Raw genomic sequence first — 18,473 nt, 5'->3', positions numbered from 1 at the left:
TTGTGGGATGCCTGAGTGAATGGGATATATCTTGGTGTGCTCGGTACCGTGCTTCACAAGGAAGTGTCTATTTTCTATGTAGGATTTTAAGAGCTGGAAGTGAGGATAGGGTAGGAGCTTCTTTAATTTTATTTGTAGCCCTATGTGCCATACCTTGTCAAAACCTTTAAAATAAGCAATATTAAATGTCGATTACATTCAAACTAAGCGAGATAAACTGCAAAAAATTTGATGACTTACGTATTTTAAGTAAAAAAAAAGAGAGGAATATTTAACCCCTCATCCACAAGAAGTTAAATGCATCGTTTTCCCTCTACAATACATTTTACTATAGTGTTATTTTTATGTTCAAATAGTTGGGCGGGTTTAACATGAGTGGTTTTTGAAAAAAATAAAAATTATTGAGCGCATTTTTAAATTTTCTTAAAAATCTTCCTGTTCCTCCATGTAACATGTAACTTAAATGCCATACAAAAATGTAGGTTTCTTTTAGATAAACATTTTAATTTTATTTTTCATAACCGTATCTCTTATCATTTTCAAGTTACATGGAGAAAAAGAAGATTTTTAAGAAAATTTAAATATGCGCTCTATAATTTGATTTGACATTTTAAAGCCGCTCAACTTTTTGAATATATAAATAATACTATAATAAAATGTATTGTAGAAGGAAAACGATGCATTTAAATTCTTGTGGATGAGGGGTTAAATATACTTCTCTCATTTTTTTCTTAAAATTCGTTAGTAATCAATTTTTTGCAGCATATCTCGCTTAGTTTGAATGTAATCGACATTTAATATTGCTTATTTGAAAGAACGTTTCAATCACAACAAAAGGTATTGGTAGCACTATACACCTAAAATCGACCGTTTCTTTGTTATTTCAAGTTGAATACACTGATTTGAGATTGCACCAAAAAACAAATTCTCTTACGTATCATATCTCTTTTTGTGTTATAACTAGAAGATTTATGAAGAAACGAATCTCTTTGTTTTTTTATAGGCTACAAAAAAGTTTTATATAGTTTTTTTAGTTAGATGCATTGTTTTTAAGGTATTCGCAAAAAATCGTTTGAAAAGGTGTTATGTTTCAATGAAAATGGCCAATTTTCAACCACGAATAACTCAAAAAGTATCGAGTTTTCGAAAAAAAAAATTATAGAGCAGTTTTTGCTTAGAATTAGGTTCTCTAGCAACTTCCGTAGTTATTTAAGCAAAAGTTTCCCACCCTCGAGAAGGGGTGGGAACCGCCCCCAAGACAAAAGCACACATCGGCATAGGGTAGACTTTGAAAAAGGAGATAAGTTGAGCCTATTCCTAAAATTTGATTAAAATCCATGCAGTAGGATAGAATTCGGAGATAATAACATAGTCTTGCTCTCAATGACTGTCCTAAACCGAACCCCTGTGGTTTTAACACTTCTTGGTTTTCAGACCCTGTCTTTGTGCTATTTAGCATCCTAAATTTAGGATGGTGTAATAGCGAGCTACAGTGACTGAATTTAGTGTCCTAAATCGTATCCTGAATATCGGTCCTGAATTTAGGAAGATGTAATAGCATACCCACCAGAGACCATCCAATAGTTGTAACCCCACCGCCCCCCTCCCCCATTGGATCATCCTGGTTACACCGTTGCTTTTACTTGGTTTTCAGTTCTTCTTAGTGTTATTTAGCTGGTTATATCACGTTAATATGTTTTCTGTTTATTCCTAGTTCTTCAAGTGATTTATAAAATTCCTTGTTTAAAGTCTATAAATATAATAAATATCATAGTCGGTTTCTGGTATTGATAGATTTCCTGTAGTACCTATCGCTTTCAGCAAGAAAATCTGTTCTATTGTGCTTCTTCCTTGTCTAAAGCCCGCCTGGTATTCACCAATTATATATCTTCCACTTTTTTTATTATATTCTTTATTATGCAATCAATATTTTTGTGTCTACTCACTAGGTGATGATTGAATTTTGTATAGGTTAGGTTTAGGTATGTGTAAAATTACTGCCGCAGAGCCGCAGCAAACGTGTTAACAAATAGAAACAGTAATTTTTCAACTCATTACAGAAAACAATTCCTATCCACACAAATGAACTTTGATATGATATCACAAACATACAAAATACCTCCTTATCTTTTATCCGGTGTCAGGTCAACAGACCAATTAAACTTATAATAAAATTGAAATATCATAAGGTGTTTCCTGCGTACGATAGTGATTGAATACCTGACTGCATGAACGAATAATTTACCTACTTTTACTGGTTGTCTACCGTAGAATAATAACCTTGGTTGGTAAAAAACAGCTAATTTAGTAACATTTAAAACTAAAACTAAACAATCGAATTCACTTCATGTAGATGAGTCACTTTCCATTGACATAAAATAGATACAAACAATAATTATATTATTGGAGTATTTCAAAATGTATTTCAGTAGATGTGTTCAATTATTTTTGTGTGTGATATTATTCTATCAGGTAATGTATTAAATATTTTTATATTATCATAAGTGTGGTTTCTGTTGGTTAAAACTAGTTTTTGTTTTGCAATCATATTTTCTGTTTGATTTAAAAGGTTATGTTTACAATGTAGAGCAATGCAATGGCCAATGACCAAACACTACACTTTTACGGGTGGGGTATTTGAAATAATATCATTGCACTATGCGGACCCTTCAAAAAGTAGGCTAAATTGTTTATTAAATAATTTGTGAAAAAAAATTAAAACAATTCAGTTTTTTTCTACTTTTCGTTGATATAACATATCTCGTTGAAGACAAAAAGTTTTGCAATCATATTCTCTTTAAAATAATTAGGTATCCAGATTTAGCCATACGGCTCACACTCCCTCTAAGGGGAAAATTGACTCATCCCAAATACCTACGGTATCAAAAGGATTGAGCTCTGGTGGGACTCTTTCCGTGTTATCGAGCCCTAGGTGACTAGGAATGCAGGTGTATCTCCCAAAAAATTTCGTACACTTCTGCATGGTCTTATAAAGATGTTCATTCAGACCCAGCTTTTTTATGCTTTCGAGGAGGGTCTTCGGAATGACTCCAATAATAGACATAATAATCGGTATCGTCTGGGTACTTTGCATTCTCCATTGCCTTCTTATTTGAATTTCCAGATCTCTGTAATTGGCGATCTTTTCAGTGAATTTACTACGTAGATTATTGCTGTTAGGTATCGCCACATCAATTGGTGTTGTTTGTCTTGTTGTCAATTTATTAACTAGTACGAGATCTGGTCTGTTATGTGCCACTGTTTGGTCTGTGAGCACAGTGCGGTCCCAGTATAGCTTGTAGTTGCCATCCTTAAGCATACTCTCAGGGACGTATTGATAATACGGGAGATGGTCCGTTTGGAGAAGTCCCAGCTTGATAGCTATCTCTTGATGAAGGATTTTTCCCACTGCGTCATGCCGTTCCTTGTATTCAGTTACAGCAAATGCCTGGCAGTCCCCTGTAAGATGTTGGATGGTTTCTTGGGCTTGAAATCCATGTCGGCATCTGTCGATTTGAACCTGAAGGTCTTTGATGATATATTTCAGGTAATTTCTGGTTGGTATGACCTGATCCTGAATGGCCAGTAATGAACCCTCCGTTTCAGGGAACATCTTTCCTGATGTCAACCAATAGAATAGTTCGACGCTGTATTGTCGACATAGTCTTGGTTGACCTCATTGGGATGTCGCCCGTGCAGAGGTTTGCCCATCCAGGTGCGCATTTTTTCGTCTTTAGTGAGGTGGTTTATGCGCATTTCCGGTTCCCTCAGTTTGATCGGTGTTGTGTCATCTACTGCGCAAATAGCGCGATGTAGAGTAGATGTCTCAGCTTGCATCTGAAAATAAGTTCTTAAATTAGCAATTTGTTTATCTAATTGCTCACCTATATCCATAAGTGAAATAATAATAATAATTATTATTATTATTATTGGAAACTCAGTGTGTCTTCAATAATTTTTTCAGGTAGTTATTAAGAAGCCATATAGAACCTTCGAAAATTACCCAGAAAATAATTTTAATATAAATAAACACTACAACACATTTCAGCATAATCGATTAGGTTTTAATAGACTTAATCGACTTACTCGATTTAATTTTCGCAAAATAATTTTGCAATCTAAATTTTTGAAAAAAAGTCTTACCTATTAAATTCAAAATTACTCATAGTAAACAAAAAAAGTTTTAGCTTTCAAATGAAAATTGAATCATTGAAATCTGTTGAATAGGCGAACCTAGGAAATTTCTTAAATACATGTAGGTACAATTTTTATGCGAAAAAACAAAATTTTAGAGAAAAATGTAATGTAATTGAAAATTGAAAAATTATTCCATTTAATGGAATCATTTTTCAATTTTTTTAATTCAATTAACATTTTTCTCTAAAATTTTACCGAAAGTTCAGCGAAAGACGCGTATTTAAAAAAACAATCGGAGATTGGTCCAGTAGTTTATTGAATGATTTTTCTAAGTTTATTTATAAACTTATATTCTTACCTAAACCGCCCTCTTATACCTTACGATTTCAGAAATCAGTTATCTCCAAATCTCCATGCCTTTCGGTCAGTAGCTAGTCTCTTTGACTCTCTCCACTCAATATTTCTTTTTGCGCAAGCCATTCCAGTGTCTACGTTCGATGTTCTTGCTGGCCTGTCTCTTCGTCGTTTTTGTCTGATGGAGCCTTCCTAACCTTCTTTACTGTTCTAACTTCACTTATTCGCGCCATGTGACCGAACTACAACAACTGTTTCATTTCAAGTTTTTTTAAGGCCTATAGGGTAGTCACTATCAGTGCTTGACCCTACTCGCCCATTAAAATCGCCCACTATTATGACGGTATGATTTATTTGGTCTATTTCGTTCAGAAATTATTCCCAGAAGCTATCTGTCAGTTCTTTGGATTCATTTTCCATCGATCTATACCCAATAATAATTATTATTGTTGTATTCTCGTTTTTACTGATATCTATTCTAAGGAGCTGAAGCCGTTCCGAAATGTTTTTCCATCTGGTGATATTTTTATGTTCATTTCTGTGAATCATTAGGGGCAACCCCTGCCCTCACACGTTCTGACTCAGTAACACCTCCAAATATCATGTAGTATGTATTGTCCAACTACCAATTTCTCATTTTAGTACATCCACTTAATTTTCTCTTTGTTTCAGTTAATGCTAAAAAATCCATCTTCGTGTTTTAAAACTCATCAATAAGTTCTTTTTCTTTTGACACATTTTGACTTTGTACATTCCACAATCCAATTTTCCAATACTTTTTTGTTTTTCATTTTTTACATTCATTGTTCTTTCATTCAGTGTTTGTATCTTTACAGTTTAGTTTTTATTTATTTCTCTTAAGACTCGTATCAAGTTCGTTATATCTTTTCATGTCCATAATCTGTGTCACTTTAGTATCCATATCCATCCTAGAATTTGTATTAACTAGCAGTTTTTTGAACCAGTTGCATCTCCATATCACAAATACACAATACATTCTTATTTTTGAACCGGTGTCAGCAGACCAATCAAACTTATAATAATTGAAATACAGACTGTTTAATTTTCAACTAGATATACACACTATAAATGGCAACACTGCTACCCCGTTGCCCACCTAATATCGCGCTGATTTATTCAGTCATTCGTCATTCTACAGTGGCAAAGCAACTCTCATAAGCAATGTTGCCGATTTTAGCAGTTCCTTCATTGGGGTATATCTAATCAAACACTAAACAGTCAGTATGGTGTATTCCACGAATATACGACTGTTTTAGATTATCGCGACAACCAATATTTTAGTGTGCAACATAAGAAGTACGAAAGTATTTTGCTATAATAATTACTCCAATAAACAACAATATAATTTGCAATTTACTTTCGTTCTTCATATTTTGCACAGTAAAATATTCGTTGTCGCGATAATCCAAGAGGGTCGTATATTCGTGGAATGGGGTATATCATAAGGTGTTTCCAGCGTACGATAGTGGTTGAATACCTGACTGCATGGCCAAATATTTTTCCACCTACCTTTACCGAAAGTATACTTTTCCTGACCTGATTGTAGGGAGCAAAGTCGTACTTTTCCTCCCTAGGAAGTAAAAGCACTTTTCCTCCCTAATTTGACTTATACTTGACAGTTGAGAGTTATAATGTACCTACTTGTTACTTTTAGTTCTCTAATAAATTTTGTCAGTTAGTTACATAAATAAATTATTTAAAAATGAAAAAATTACTTGTTATTTGAGGAAGGCGGAAAAATCATATGTATAACATGGGAGTAAAGTGCCTTTTCCTCCCTCGAATGATTACTGATCTCCGCTACGCGTCGGGCAGTAAACTTCATTCTCGGGAGGGAAAGTAGCACTTTCCTCCCTTGTTATACAAATAGCTATTACCTACTTTTACTGGTATACCGTATAATAATCTTGGTTGGTAAAAAACAGCTAATTTAGTAACATCTAAAACTAAATAATCGAATTCAATTCATGTAGATGTAGTCCAGAAAGCCACTGCGCATCCGCTAGGAAAAATATTCTAATTCGGATTTTTTGCACAATCTTACTCAAAAAGGACTCCTTTTAACAAATTTGCATGTTGCCAGGACCAAAAGGTGGTCAAAAATTTTTTAAACGTTTTTTTTTGTTTTTTTTTTTTCTAAAATTATTTTTTTTGCATGGAAAAAAGTTTTTTTAGGTTTTTTAGATCATTCTAAACAGAAAAGGTCTTTAGTGACTTTTCTCTAAAAATGATAGTTTTTGACATATAAGCGATTAAAAATTGAAAAATTGCGAAATCGGCCATTTTTAACCCTCAAAAACTATGTGAAAAACTGAAAATTTTAATGTTGCCAAGGTAGGTACATATTCTTTAAACATCGATTGATGAAATCCCGAAGAGTGTTTTGCAATACAATATTCAAAACTCCTTTGTTTTTTAATTGCTAATCAAGCGTGCGCGGCACTATTTTCCACCGACAGTATGGTGCAAATGAAAGGAATAAATTCGTTATTTCATAAACTGGCGACTTTAAGAAAAAATCCCGAAACAGGTCGATTTTTATTTTTAAGTTATGATATTGTGGCATATATGGTATACTAGTGACGTCATTCATCTGGACGTGATGACGTAATCGATGATTTTTTTAAATGAGAATAGGGATCGTGTACTAGCTCATTTGAAAGGTTCTTCAATTCTCTATTCAGTAATATAAACATTTACATAATTATTAGGGAGCGGATTTATATGCGATCAATTTTGATGAAATATGCGCATATATATGCAGTAAAAAATTACGAAATATGCGCAAGATATGCACAAAAATTCAAAAAATGCGCATTTCGAGAAACCACAAATTTTCTGTTATATTCTATTTTAGCGGGTTCTTTTATAGGGAGGCGGCAATCTTATTTATTATCTTTCAAATAAAATGATTATTTTAAATATATGCAATTTATTCGCATTTTTTACAAAAACTGATACCAATAGTTACCTATTTAAAATAAAACAACAATATCACTATATATATCTTCCATTATAATTCACTACAATGTGTTTTTCCAAATTTTTACGAGGAAACATTTTCTTTGATATTTTTATAACTTGAAAAACTCCTTTCAACGTCAATAGAAGTAAATGGGGCGTATTTAAAATAACTTGTTAAAGCCGAATATTCTGCACCAAAATCAATTTCAAAATTTTCCGTAAAGATTTCGCATAAATATGTTCTCCAAAGTTTTAAAGCCGTTTAAAGACGGATCTTAAAGCATGAATATTTCAATTCCCGTTAGAAAATCGTAAAACTATGGTCATGGTTAAATGTGTAAATTCTCTTAACAATAGGGGATTTAAAAGAATCACCAGAATCGTAGGTACTACCTGCTAAATATAATAAAAGTAAATAAAATTCGGATTTCCCGGTAAACCATCCTGCATCATTTTAGTACATCCTACAATCATTATAACGGCGTACTATAAATAAGTACTTTGTGTAAAGATCGGGTATTTTCTAAGAAAAATGAAAAAGCAGTGAATGAGCCGTCTCTCTTCAGGTAGTTCTCGAATTAATAGAACAGCCTGTGCGGGGAAATATTTTGTGTCGAATTAAAATTTTTTTTTGAACTTAAATGTTTTTAATAGGCACAACATATGCATGTTTTTTTAAAAATATGCAAAATTTAGTAAAGTTCTTAGATATGCGAAATATGCATGGAATATGCATTTAGCATAAAATCCGCTCCCTAATAATTATTTATTCAGGGTGTCCAAAAATTTTTTATTAAATTAAATTATTTGAAAAAACATAAGTAGAAGGACACACTGTATAAATAATTATGTAAATGTTTACATTACTGAATAGAGAATTGAAGAGCCTTTCAAATGAGCTACCACACGACCCTATTCTCATTTAAAAAAATCATCGATTACGTCATCACGCCCAGACGGATGACGTCACTAGTATACCATATATGCCACAATATCATACCTTAAAAATAAAAATCGACCTGTTTCGGGATTTTTCCTTAATCTCGCCGGTTTACGAAATAACGAAATAAATTCCTTTCATTTGCACCATACTGTCGGTGGAAAATAGTGTCGCGCACGCTTGATTAGCAATTAAAAAACAAATGAGTTTTGCATATTGTATTGCAAAAAACTCTTCGGGATTTCATCAATCGATGTTTAAAAAATATCTACCTACCTTGGAAACATTCAAATTTTCAGTTTTTCACATAGTTTTTGAGGGTTAAAATGGCCGATTTCGCAATTTTTCAATTTTTAATCGCTTATTTGTCAAAAACTATCATTTTTAGAGAAAAGTCACTAAAGACCTTTTCTGTTTGGAATGATCCAAAAAACCTAAAAAAAACTTTTTTCCATGCAAAAAAAATAATTTTAGAAAAAAAAACAAAAAAAAAACGTTTAAAAAATTTTTGACCACCTTTTGGTCCTGGCAACATGCAAATTTGTTAAAAGGAGTCCTTTTTGAGTAAAATTGTGCAAAAAATCCGAATTAGAATATTTTTCCTAGCGGATGCGCAGTGGCGTTCTGGACTAATGAGTCACTTTCATTGACTTAAATTAGATGCAATTGAAGTATTTAAAAATTTATTTCAGTAGATCTGTTCAATTATTTTTATGGTAGAGGAGCCCAGGCGGGGATTTTTGCAGTTACTCGAGCGCTTCAGAAAAAAAAACCTTGTACCCCGTAAATATACCCCTACCATATATTGGCTCTTAATACAGAGGAGTTCATCCGAAAAAAAATATAACTTGAGAGAAACTCGAAATCGTCAGATTAAGATAAGATAATGACATAAGTTAAGGACATGCAGAACAGTGTATATTTCGAAAATCTGACCATGTAAATGCATATGGAAATGGGCGAGTCACAAAGTTTCACAAAAAAAAAAAGAAAATATTTCAGAATATAAACATTAGATCAAAAACTAAAAAACACACGTATTCAATATTTTTGAAAAATCTATCGAATGACACCAAACACGTCCACCCACAGATGTGGGGTGGGGGTTACTTTAAAATATTAAACAAAAGCCCCCATTTTTTATTGCAGATTTGGATTCCTTACGTAAAAATACGTAATTTTATCCTAGACATTTTTCGAATTATGGATAGATGGCGCTATAATCTGAGAAAAGCATTGTTGGAAATGAAAAATTAAATAATTAATAAAAAAATGGAAAGTCCCCACTAAAATAAAAAATTTAATTTTTTTAAAAAATTATATTGGCCACCATATTAACGCATATCAGATTTCAATCCGATCGAACATTTATATTATGATACTTTAAATCTTCAAAACATCGTAGTTGGAAAAGAAATCCTATTCCTATGGCTTTGGGAGGGCTTTTCTCGGATTTCCATACAGCAATTTTCTTTATTTTTTTCTAGTCCGAAGTAGCTTGAGTAGATCCACCTAACTAACGCATTACCAAATAAAAAAATGCGTTACTTTTGTTATAATAAATTACTTTATTTAAAACAAAACAAAACTACATATTTTTTCCAATGTTGTAGACTTTTTTGAAAAACTTACCACACGTGTACCTTTTAACGCTCAAAATACAAATGCTATTTTCATTTGAAAGCTGTGTAATTATTTAAACAACCTTTGTTTATTTGATATATTTCTTTTATTCTGATTATATTATTGCGACCTTAAGTTTCTAATTAACAATTTAATTGTTGCTAAATTATTTGTTCGATTTTCGCCGGCTTCTGGAAATATTATCTACTGCAGAAAAGCTTTTATGTCACCAAGTGAATTATTTATAAATAATTAATTTATAAATTTTAATAAAATTCTAATATTTAATTTTAATTTCATAATATTAATAAAATTTTAGTTGAAATTAAAAGATTTTGTTGGGAAAGCCCGGATTTTTCTAAGAAGCTTTTCATCAAAGGAAATCGGAAAAACATATTTCTGTGCAGAATTAAATTACAGTGAATTTTAGTTCAAGTGTTTTTGGTTTAAAGTTAAAATCTTCGGAGTTACAGAGCAATAATTGAAAAAAAAACAAGATAATTTCAAAACTCTAATTTGTTAATAAACAAAATAGCGCACTTTTGTGAACTTTGCAAACCTATATTATTAATATATAGGTATACAATCTTAAGATTCGATTCCAGCAATAAAATAATTTTGCTAAAAAGCTTTTCCCAAAAATGGCCTATTTTTCTATTTTTATACTAATACCCTAACACTGTCTATTCAAGACGGACAAATAGATACTTGACTATTTTAGTTTTTTTTTTTATTTGCTTATTCGCTCCGTGCATGACTGACGCGACACCTAGCGTAGTCGCCTGAAATTTTTGGCGAAAATAATTTGACGTTAAACAGATTATGATGCACATATGACATATTTGACATTAATGTAATATATTTATTAACCATTTTTGATAGTTCGAGTGTCAAATAAACGTCAAATTAAAAAGCGGATATTTGAAAGTTCTATGAAGAAAATATCAATTTTAACGATTTTTCTACACTTTTTCGTTATAGTTTAGTTGTCGGTGTTAACATTAATTAAGTGTATATCGAAAGCAATTAGGCACTGAGTATTATTAGTATCAGATTTCAACATTAGCTGGGTCTATTGAACTATTAATTTTGTGGTGTGTGTGTGTGTGTGTAACACAAAATAGAAATAGATGACGATATGAATATACCACCAGATCGGGAAAGGAAAGAAAGTCAGTATGAAAATATAAATATAAATAATATAAATCAAAACGGCAGTAATAAGGTAAGCCAGGTATCTATTGAAAAAAATTATTATTCAATCATTATTCGCCAAAGTTGTCATATTTCGCCGCTATGGGCGCTGGCATAGTTTCGCCCCACCATGGTCACGCACGGAGCGAATAGGTATTATTTCAAATAGGTATTATATTGTAGTGTTTAGTCACTGGCCATTGCATATTTCACTAAATGTAATTGGAAGGGTGTAACCTTTTAAAATCGGAACTATAGTGAGACGTCGGTCAGTAGGAAGACCAAGTAAGAAATGGATAGAAGAAGTGAAAACCGATACCAAAGAGATTGTGAGAGTGGACAACTAGAACTGGAGGACAGCAACCAGGGACAGAGATGCTTGGAGGCGGATGCTGGGGGAGACCAAGGCCCGAGATGGGCTGTGGTGCGATAGAAGAGATAAAAATAATTCGCGTATTGGACGCTGTAGCCATATCTATTAACGAAATAAGAAGTCCCAGATGCGTAAATCTGAAAACCTCTCATGGAACCAATTTCTAGGTACATGCTTTATCACTACCTTTTACAATTTATAAGACAAAGAGACGACAAATAAAGGAGATGAAAGATACTCTACAATATGCAGACATATTCCGTTCATTCGTCTAGGAAAAGATTTCAACGAAAGTTTCGTGTACTCACAAAAACCCACTAAACTGAGAAAATGGAAGACAGCTTATGTTGTATTTCGGTTCAGAGATTATCAATCATCCCCTTACGGATATACGTTTCAGTCTCCCCTTCAGACCTTATCAGAGAGGCTACCTGATCGTACTTAGATGTTCTTCTTCTTCGTCTGGCCATTTACGTCCACATCTGAAAATAAGCCTCGTCAAGTCTTCCTTTCCATTGTTTTTTATTGTACGCTACTTGTAGCTAATTTTTCCCGGCAGTCCGTTTCAGATCATCTGTCCATCTCATAGGAGGTCTGCCTCTGGGTCTTTTGCGTTGGTATGGTTTCCAGGTTAGAATTGTTCTGTACATTTGTTTAGATCGCTCCTAGCTACATGTCCAGCGTATTCTCATTTCGATTTTAATGATTTTTGTACCAAATCGGTGACTTTGGTTTTCTGTCTTATCCATGTGTTTGTTTTCCTGTCCTTAAGTGATATACCAAGCATTGCTCTTTCCATCGCATGGTGAGTGACTCTGAGTATGTTCATATTCTTTTTTGTGATTGTCCATGTTTGTGCCCCATATGTTAATATCGGAATAGTGCATACATAGTGTGGCCAACTCCAATTCAGTCGAATTCGGGACAAGGCTGAAAAAAATACCTGAATTCCGGGACTTTTCAATGAAAATCGGGCCATTTCTTTTTAATATAGGACCTATCATCATTTTATTGATTTTTGATGGAATTCTGATGTTGGATTTCCATGTAAATATAACCTTGGGTTAATATAAAAATGTAATTATTTTAGGAGACGAGAATTTAAATACAGAAGCGAAAAAAAGTGTACAGAAAAACAGTATAGTTTGAGTTTTGGTAAAACTATAATACCACTATATAAAATGCATACGTTTTGGATGTGGTATGAGTATTTACACTCTAGAAATTGTCGACGTTTTTTGTCCCACCAATTCAATTTGATGTGAATTCTTAGAAGTATAACGTATTTAAAATGTCAAAATAGAATTGTAACAAAATGTTGAAAATTCGGATTGCCCGGAAGCCTTGTCCGGGACGCCGGGACACGACTTCGTAATTCGGGCTATGTCCCGGATTTTTCGGACTAGTTGGTCACACTATGCATACATCAAAAACTTTAGATCTAAGATGTAGTTGAATTTGCTGATTTCTGAGTATGTATATAGTTTAGTTTGCCGAATGCTGTCCAAGCTAACTTTCTTGTTCTTTTTATTTCTTCCGTTTAAATTTCCCTATTTAGTATCTATTATTTTTGTCCTAAGTATATACATTCTTCAACTTTTTCTATAACTTATGCCCGGTTGCACCAACAGTTCTTAGGCTTAAGTCGAGAATATGATAAAAATTAATATAATATAATTATAATATATTACAATAAGAATACCATAATATAATAATATATATAATTGATAATAAGGTAAGAATCTAAAATTATGGTGCAACGTAAGTGATACTAAGGAGGCCCTATCTATAAGTAGAGCTTAGCTAAGCTGTAGCTTAAGATCTGCTGGTGCAACCAGGCATTAGTCATTTATTTGTCATTTATTATTGTCACGGTTTCTTCGGAGTGCATGACTTTTGTTTTGTTTAAATTCATTTTCAGTCCTATTTTAGAAGATGCGATGTGTGGTGTGTAGTTCTGAAAGCATGGTTTGCAGTTCTTGTAGGTTAGTAGCTATCTGGATTATGTCATCCGCAAATTGTAGATTACTGAGGTAGAGGCCATTGATGTTCATTCCCTTATATTAGTATCGTTCGCGGTAACGATCCTGTACTAGTCCAGGATTACTTCGCATGCGCACTTTAAAAAAGAGCGTTCGCGGTAATGGAGTTCTGAACTGCTATTTATAGTCCGAGATTTTGTCAGATTTGTCGTTCGCGGTAACCGAACTGCGAGTTCGGAACCAGTCCAACCGATCCTTGGGATCTGAAGCGAACTCGGAGTCCGAATATGCGCAGTAGGAATTTCAAAATACTTACAAACATTTCTATATTGTTTTGTGCTTTAAACAGCTGATTTGTAGCGGTGTTTACTTTTCATTCTGTGTTTATTTCATTTGTTTTTAATACTGTGGTTTAACTCAAATGTTTAGAAATTTATTGATTGTGATTATCAATAAAATCTTTTTTATATACTTTGATGTATAATTTTTACAGTTTAATATGATCATAAACAAATAAAATATTTTTTAATATGAAGGAATATGTACTAAATACTGTGTGTCTCTTTAAAGTTAAATATTTATTTTATTTGTGATACAAAAATAGCCAATGTAATGTAAAATTTACTACTTGAAAAAATGAATAAAATAACATAGGTAGGGTAACGGATACAGTTGTTGGCCGGTCACTAGTGATTGGCCACTTTCACAAAAATCCGAAATATTAAGATTTTTAGAAAGTATAAGGAAATAAATGTATTTGCATTGCAATTCGGCAACATTGCTATATATTTGGTCTAGCCATTATCTCACTCAGTTAATATTGTCTAGTTGTGACAGCGTGTGTTGTTCGAAGCTTAACAGGTGCATCCAGTTTTAAGAGTTTTTTAAAGAATTTGTTAAGGAAGGCCATTCATGAGGTGAGTTATCTTGGCTAATAATATTGTGTATCTGCTTATATTAATGTTTTGTGATGATTTAGTGGGGGTACATCTTACGTTATCGGTGGTTTTAATGGTAAGGTTATAATTTTTTGGCGGTAAATTTTAGTGGCCAAGCACTGTATCTTAAATATGTCCGCATTATAATGATTGGCCTACCGGCCAATTACTGTACCTACTTGAAATTAAAATATTTATTATAATTTAGGCTCTTTTAGCTTAGTTTGGCCCAACACAACATATTTCAAGCATTTTTTCTTATTTTTTATGGCAATAACTAGTGGTTGGCCGACTGTCAATCACTAAACCACAGGGTGGCCAATAACTGTAATGTGTAATAAGAATATATTTTTTGTCCGGATTCGTTTTTATAAAATTACAATTATTTTAGTTGTTATAAAATTAATGCCAATGCGGGCGATCTGAATCAAATTTGAAACGTCCGTATTGTAGATAACATTATTAGATACTATTAAATGATTTTTATTTTTAGAATAAAAAATGCCAAATATTCGGAAAGATAAAACGTATCAAAAAAAATATACAGAACAAGATCTTCAGTCTGCTTTTCAGGCCATAGAAAATGGCATGAGCCAACGGAAAGCCGCTGAACAATTTAATGTGCCAAGAGCAACACTGCAGTTTAGAGCAAGCGAAAAATTTAATGAAAAAACTAACCTTGGTCCCAATCCTATTCTTTCTTTGGATGAAGAGAATCATTTAAAGAATTGGATCGTAACATGCCAAGACAAAGGTTTTCCAGTAAGAGTGGAAAATATACAAGACTCGGTTAAAGGTTTTCTTGATGCAAATCCACTTGCTAATCCTTTTACTGACAATCGGCCCGGAAGAGGTTGGTATAGATCCTTTTTAAAGCGACATCCAGATTTAAGCTAGCGAACTCCAGAAGCGGTAACAGCAGCAAGTTCAGTTGTGTCTGAAAAAGATATAAGAAAATGGTTCACCGGTGTTCAAGAATATTTACACCGTAAACGTTACATTGATATTCTTCAAGACCCTTCACGTGTTTTTAATGGGGATGAAACCTGCTTCCTCTTGCGTCCCAAAAATAAACTAGTTTTTTGCTGTAAAGGGAAGCAAAAATGTATATCAAATAGAACATCACTCCAAAGTTAATTTGACGGTTATGTTTAGGTTTGCAGCATCTGAAGAAATAACAGCACCGATGATCATTTACCCATACAAACGACTTCCTAGCAATGTTATAAATTCAGTTCCTCGAGAATGGTGCATAGGCTGTAGCGATACGGGATGGATGAAGAATGAAAACTTCTATGAATACATAGGAAAGTCTTATATAAGTACTTAGTTGCAAAAAACACTAAATTTCCAGTCATTTTGTTCGTTGATGGACATAAAACTCACTTAACCATTCAAACCAGTGAATTATGCTCAAAGTTACAAATTATTTTAGTTGCATTATATCCCAATGCGACCAGAATTATACAGCCTGCAGATGTTGCTGCATTTAAACCATTAAAGGCAAATTGGAACCGGGCAGTATTAAAGTTTAGACGAGAAAACCCAAACAAAAAGATACAATTGTCACAGAAGATACAATGACTTTAGATATTCAATCGACATCCGATAATCTGCCTTTAGTAAATCAAGACAACTCATTATATAAAGAAATTGACACCTTAATTGAAAAATTCTTTTTTGGTCAAAAACCCCAGAAAGAAAGGGTAAAAAGCAAACAGAACGGTTGCCTTTCGTGCTCACTTCTTCAGATCGTCAAAATGCAGAGAGGCGTAAAATTGAAGAATTGACGCAAAAGCAAACAATAAAGGTAAACAAAATAAAGAAATCAAGAAGAAAGTAATACAAAAAATTGCCACAAGAGCCAATTCCCAGAGCAAAAAATGTCAAAGTGTTGTGAAATAAAGAAAATGTTACACTAAATACAGGTAATATTGTAGATACAAATACTTTTAAATTAGACACACTTCTAAATCATACAATTAAAAGCACTACTTTGAGAAGTGGAGTTAGAGTACATATACCAGAAGTGATTAACGCCAAAGAAAACCACGAACTGCCACGGAACCAATTTCCTGATTCTGTAGAGGAAAACGCTATTCTGCCCTCAATTGATAACGTATCTTTTGATGTCTCCAACAATAAGAATTCATCAAATTTGAGGAATACTTCCCAAAGCAAATGTACAAATTTGGAAACCAGCAAAAAAAACGTGCTGGTGAGTCGGCTAAAAGAAAGTTGTTTCTCGAAACAAAGGGATATCCAGAACATGAAAAAATACAAATTCTCTCAGATAGGTATATTGGTGAAACAATCAGACAACACCAACATATCTGTAAATAATAATCTTTTGTATACAGGATTGTGCTATTCTTGTTCCTAAAATATTTCTAAATCAAAAGTTGGAATAAAATGTTTATTTTGTGTCAGAGGCTCCCATATTGGTAGTTGTGTTAAAAAACAACAAGAAATTGAAAATCTAAATAGTTTTGTGTGCCCTAACTGCACAAACAAAAAAAGAAAATTAGGAATTTTATGAGTGGCCAATAACTGTAATTCTATATGCCAATAACTATGTTTGCATGGCCAATAACTGTGTAATTTTGTATGTTTTTAAATTTGTGTTAATTTTTTATGTACATTACTATTTTGACTAAAATAACCTGAGTTTTTATCAAATTTGATGTTTCATTGTTATTAAAAAACCCTTACAAAATATTTCACATTAAAATATATAGTCCTGTCGCCAGGGGGGTACAACGGCCTCGTTAATTCAGATGGACTTACTCAAGTTTTTTTTATGTATTTTGACCCGTAGAACACGAATTTTTTGGTAACAGTTGATCCGGATGTCGATAAGATTGTTATAGACCAAGAACTTGAGGAATCAAATAACAGCGATTTTTGGCAAAACAAAACAATATTTTGTATTTTTTGGGCCATTTTAAGTAAAAAATATTTCTACAAGTTTTTTCGTAGGATGCACAGTTTTCGAGATAAACGCGGTTGAACTTTAAAAAAATCGAAAAATTGCAATTTTTGAACCCGAATAACTTTTGATTAAAAAATAAAATAGCAAGTCTGCTTACCGCATTTGAAAGTTTAAGTCAAATTATATCGGTTTTGATTATTTGCATTGGTAAAAATTTATTTTTTTATTGTTTAACAAAGCTATAAACACGTAGGGTTTCCCGTGCTTTTACATGCGTTTTAACGCATGTAACGTAGAAATAGTCTTGATTGCACTAGTACCTATTCTACCTACTCGTTCGATTTTAAATGAGAAATCATAGAAACATCACTCACGCACTAGTTGTTTGTAGCTTTGTTTAGCAATAACACAATAAATTTTTAGCAATGCAAATAATCAAAACCGACATAATTTGACTTGAACTTTCAAAGGCGCTAAGCAGAATTGCTATTTTATTTTTTAATCAAAAGTTATTCGGGTTTAAAAATTGCAGTTTTTCGATTTTTTGAAAGTTCAACCGCGTTTATCTCGAAAACTGTGCATCCTACTAAAAAACTTGTAGAAATATTTTTTGCTTAAAATGACCCAAAAAATACAAAATATTGTTTTGTTTTGCCAAAAATCGCTGTTATTTGATTCCTCAAGTTCTTGGTCTATAACAATCTTATCGACATCCGGATCAACTGTTACCCAAAAAATTCGTGTTCTACGGGTCAAAATACATAAAAAAATTTTGGGTAAGTCCATCTGAATTAACGAGGCCGTTGTACCCCCCCTGGCGACAGGACTAATAACAATTTACAATTTTAATTCAATTTGAAATCCCTTAAGTGACCAATCACTGTACCCGTTACCCTATATCTATGAAATCTTTATTAGACGAGGATAACCTAATATAATATTGATAAACAATATAATGTGGACGTTAATGTTAAAATACTCCATGTAATTATTAACAATACAATAAGTAACAATA

General features: G+C 32.7%; 1 protein-coding gene across 1 annotated transcript in view; it reads left to right on the top strand.

The window, feature by feature from the left end:
- The first annotated feature begins 2,141 nt into the window (after positions 1-2,141).
- LOC126888851 (uncharacterized) overlaps positions 2,142-18,473 on the top strand; it is a 54,961-nt gene continuing 38,629 nt past the window's right edge. The window contains exon 1 of the mRNA XM_050657281.1: positions 2,142-2,472. Coding sequence (XP_050513238.1) covers positions 2,419-2,472 — 54 coding nt within the window. The 5' untranslated portion in view covers positions 2,142-2,418. The remainder of the gene's footprint in view (positions 2,473-18,473) is intronic.

This window comes from Diabrotica virgifera, chromosome 7 (genome assembly GCF_917563875.1).
Source record: "Diabrotica virgifera virgifera chromosome 7, PGI_DIABVI_V3a".
Classification (NCBI taxonomy): Eukaryota; Metazoa; Arthropoda; class Insecta; order Coleoptera; family Chrysomelidae; genus Diabrotica; species Diabrotica virgifera.
The sequence above is the reverse complement of the archived record's forward strand: the minus strand, read 5'-3'. Positions and strand labels throughout refer to the sequence as shown.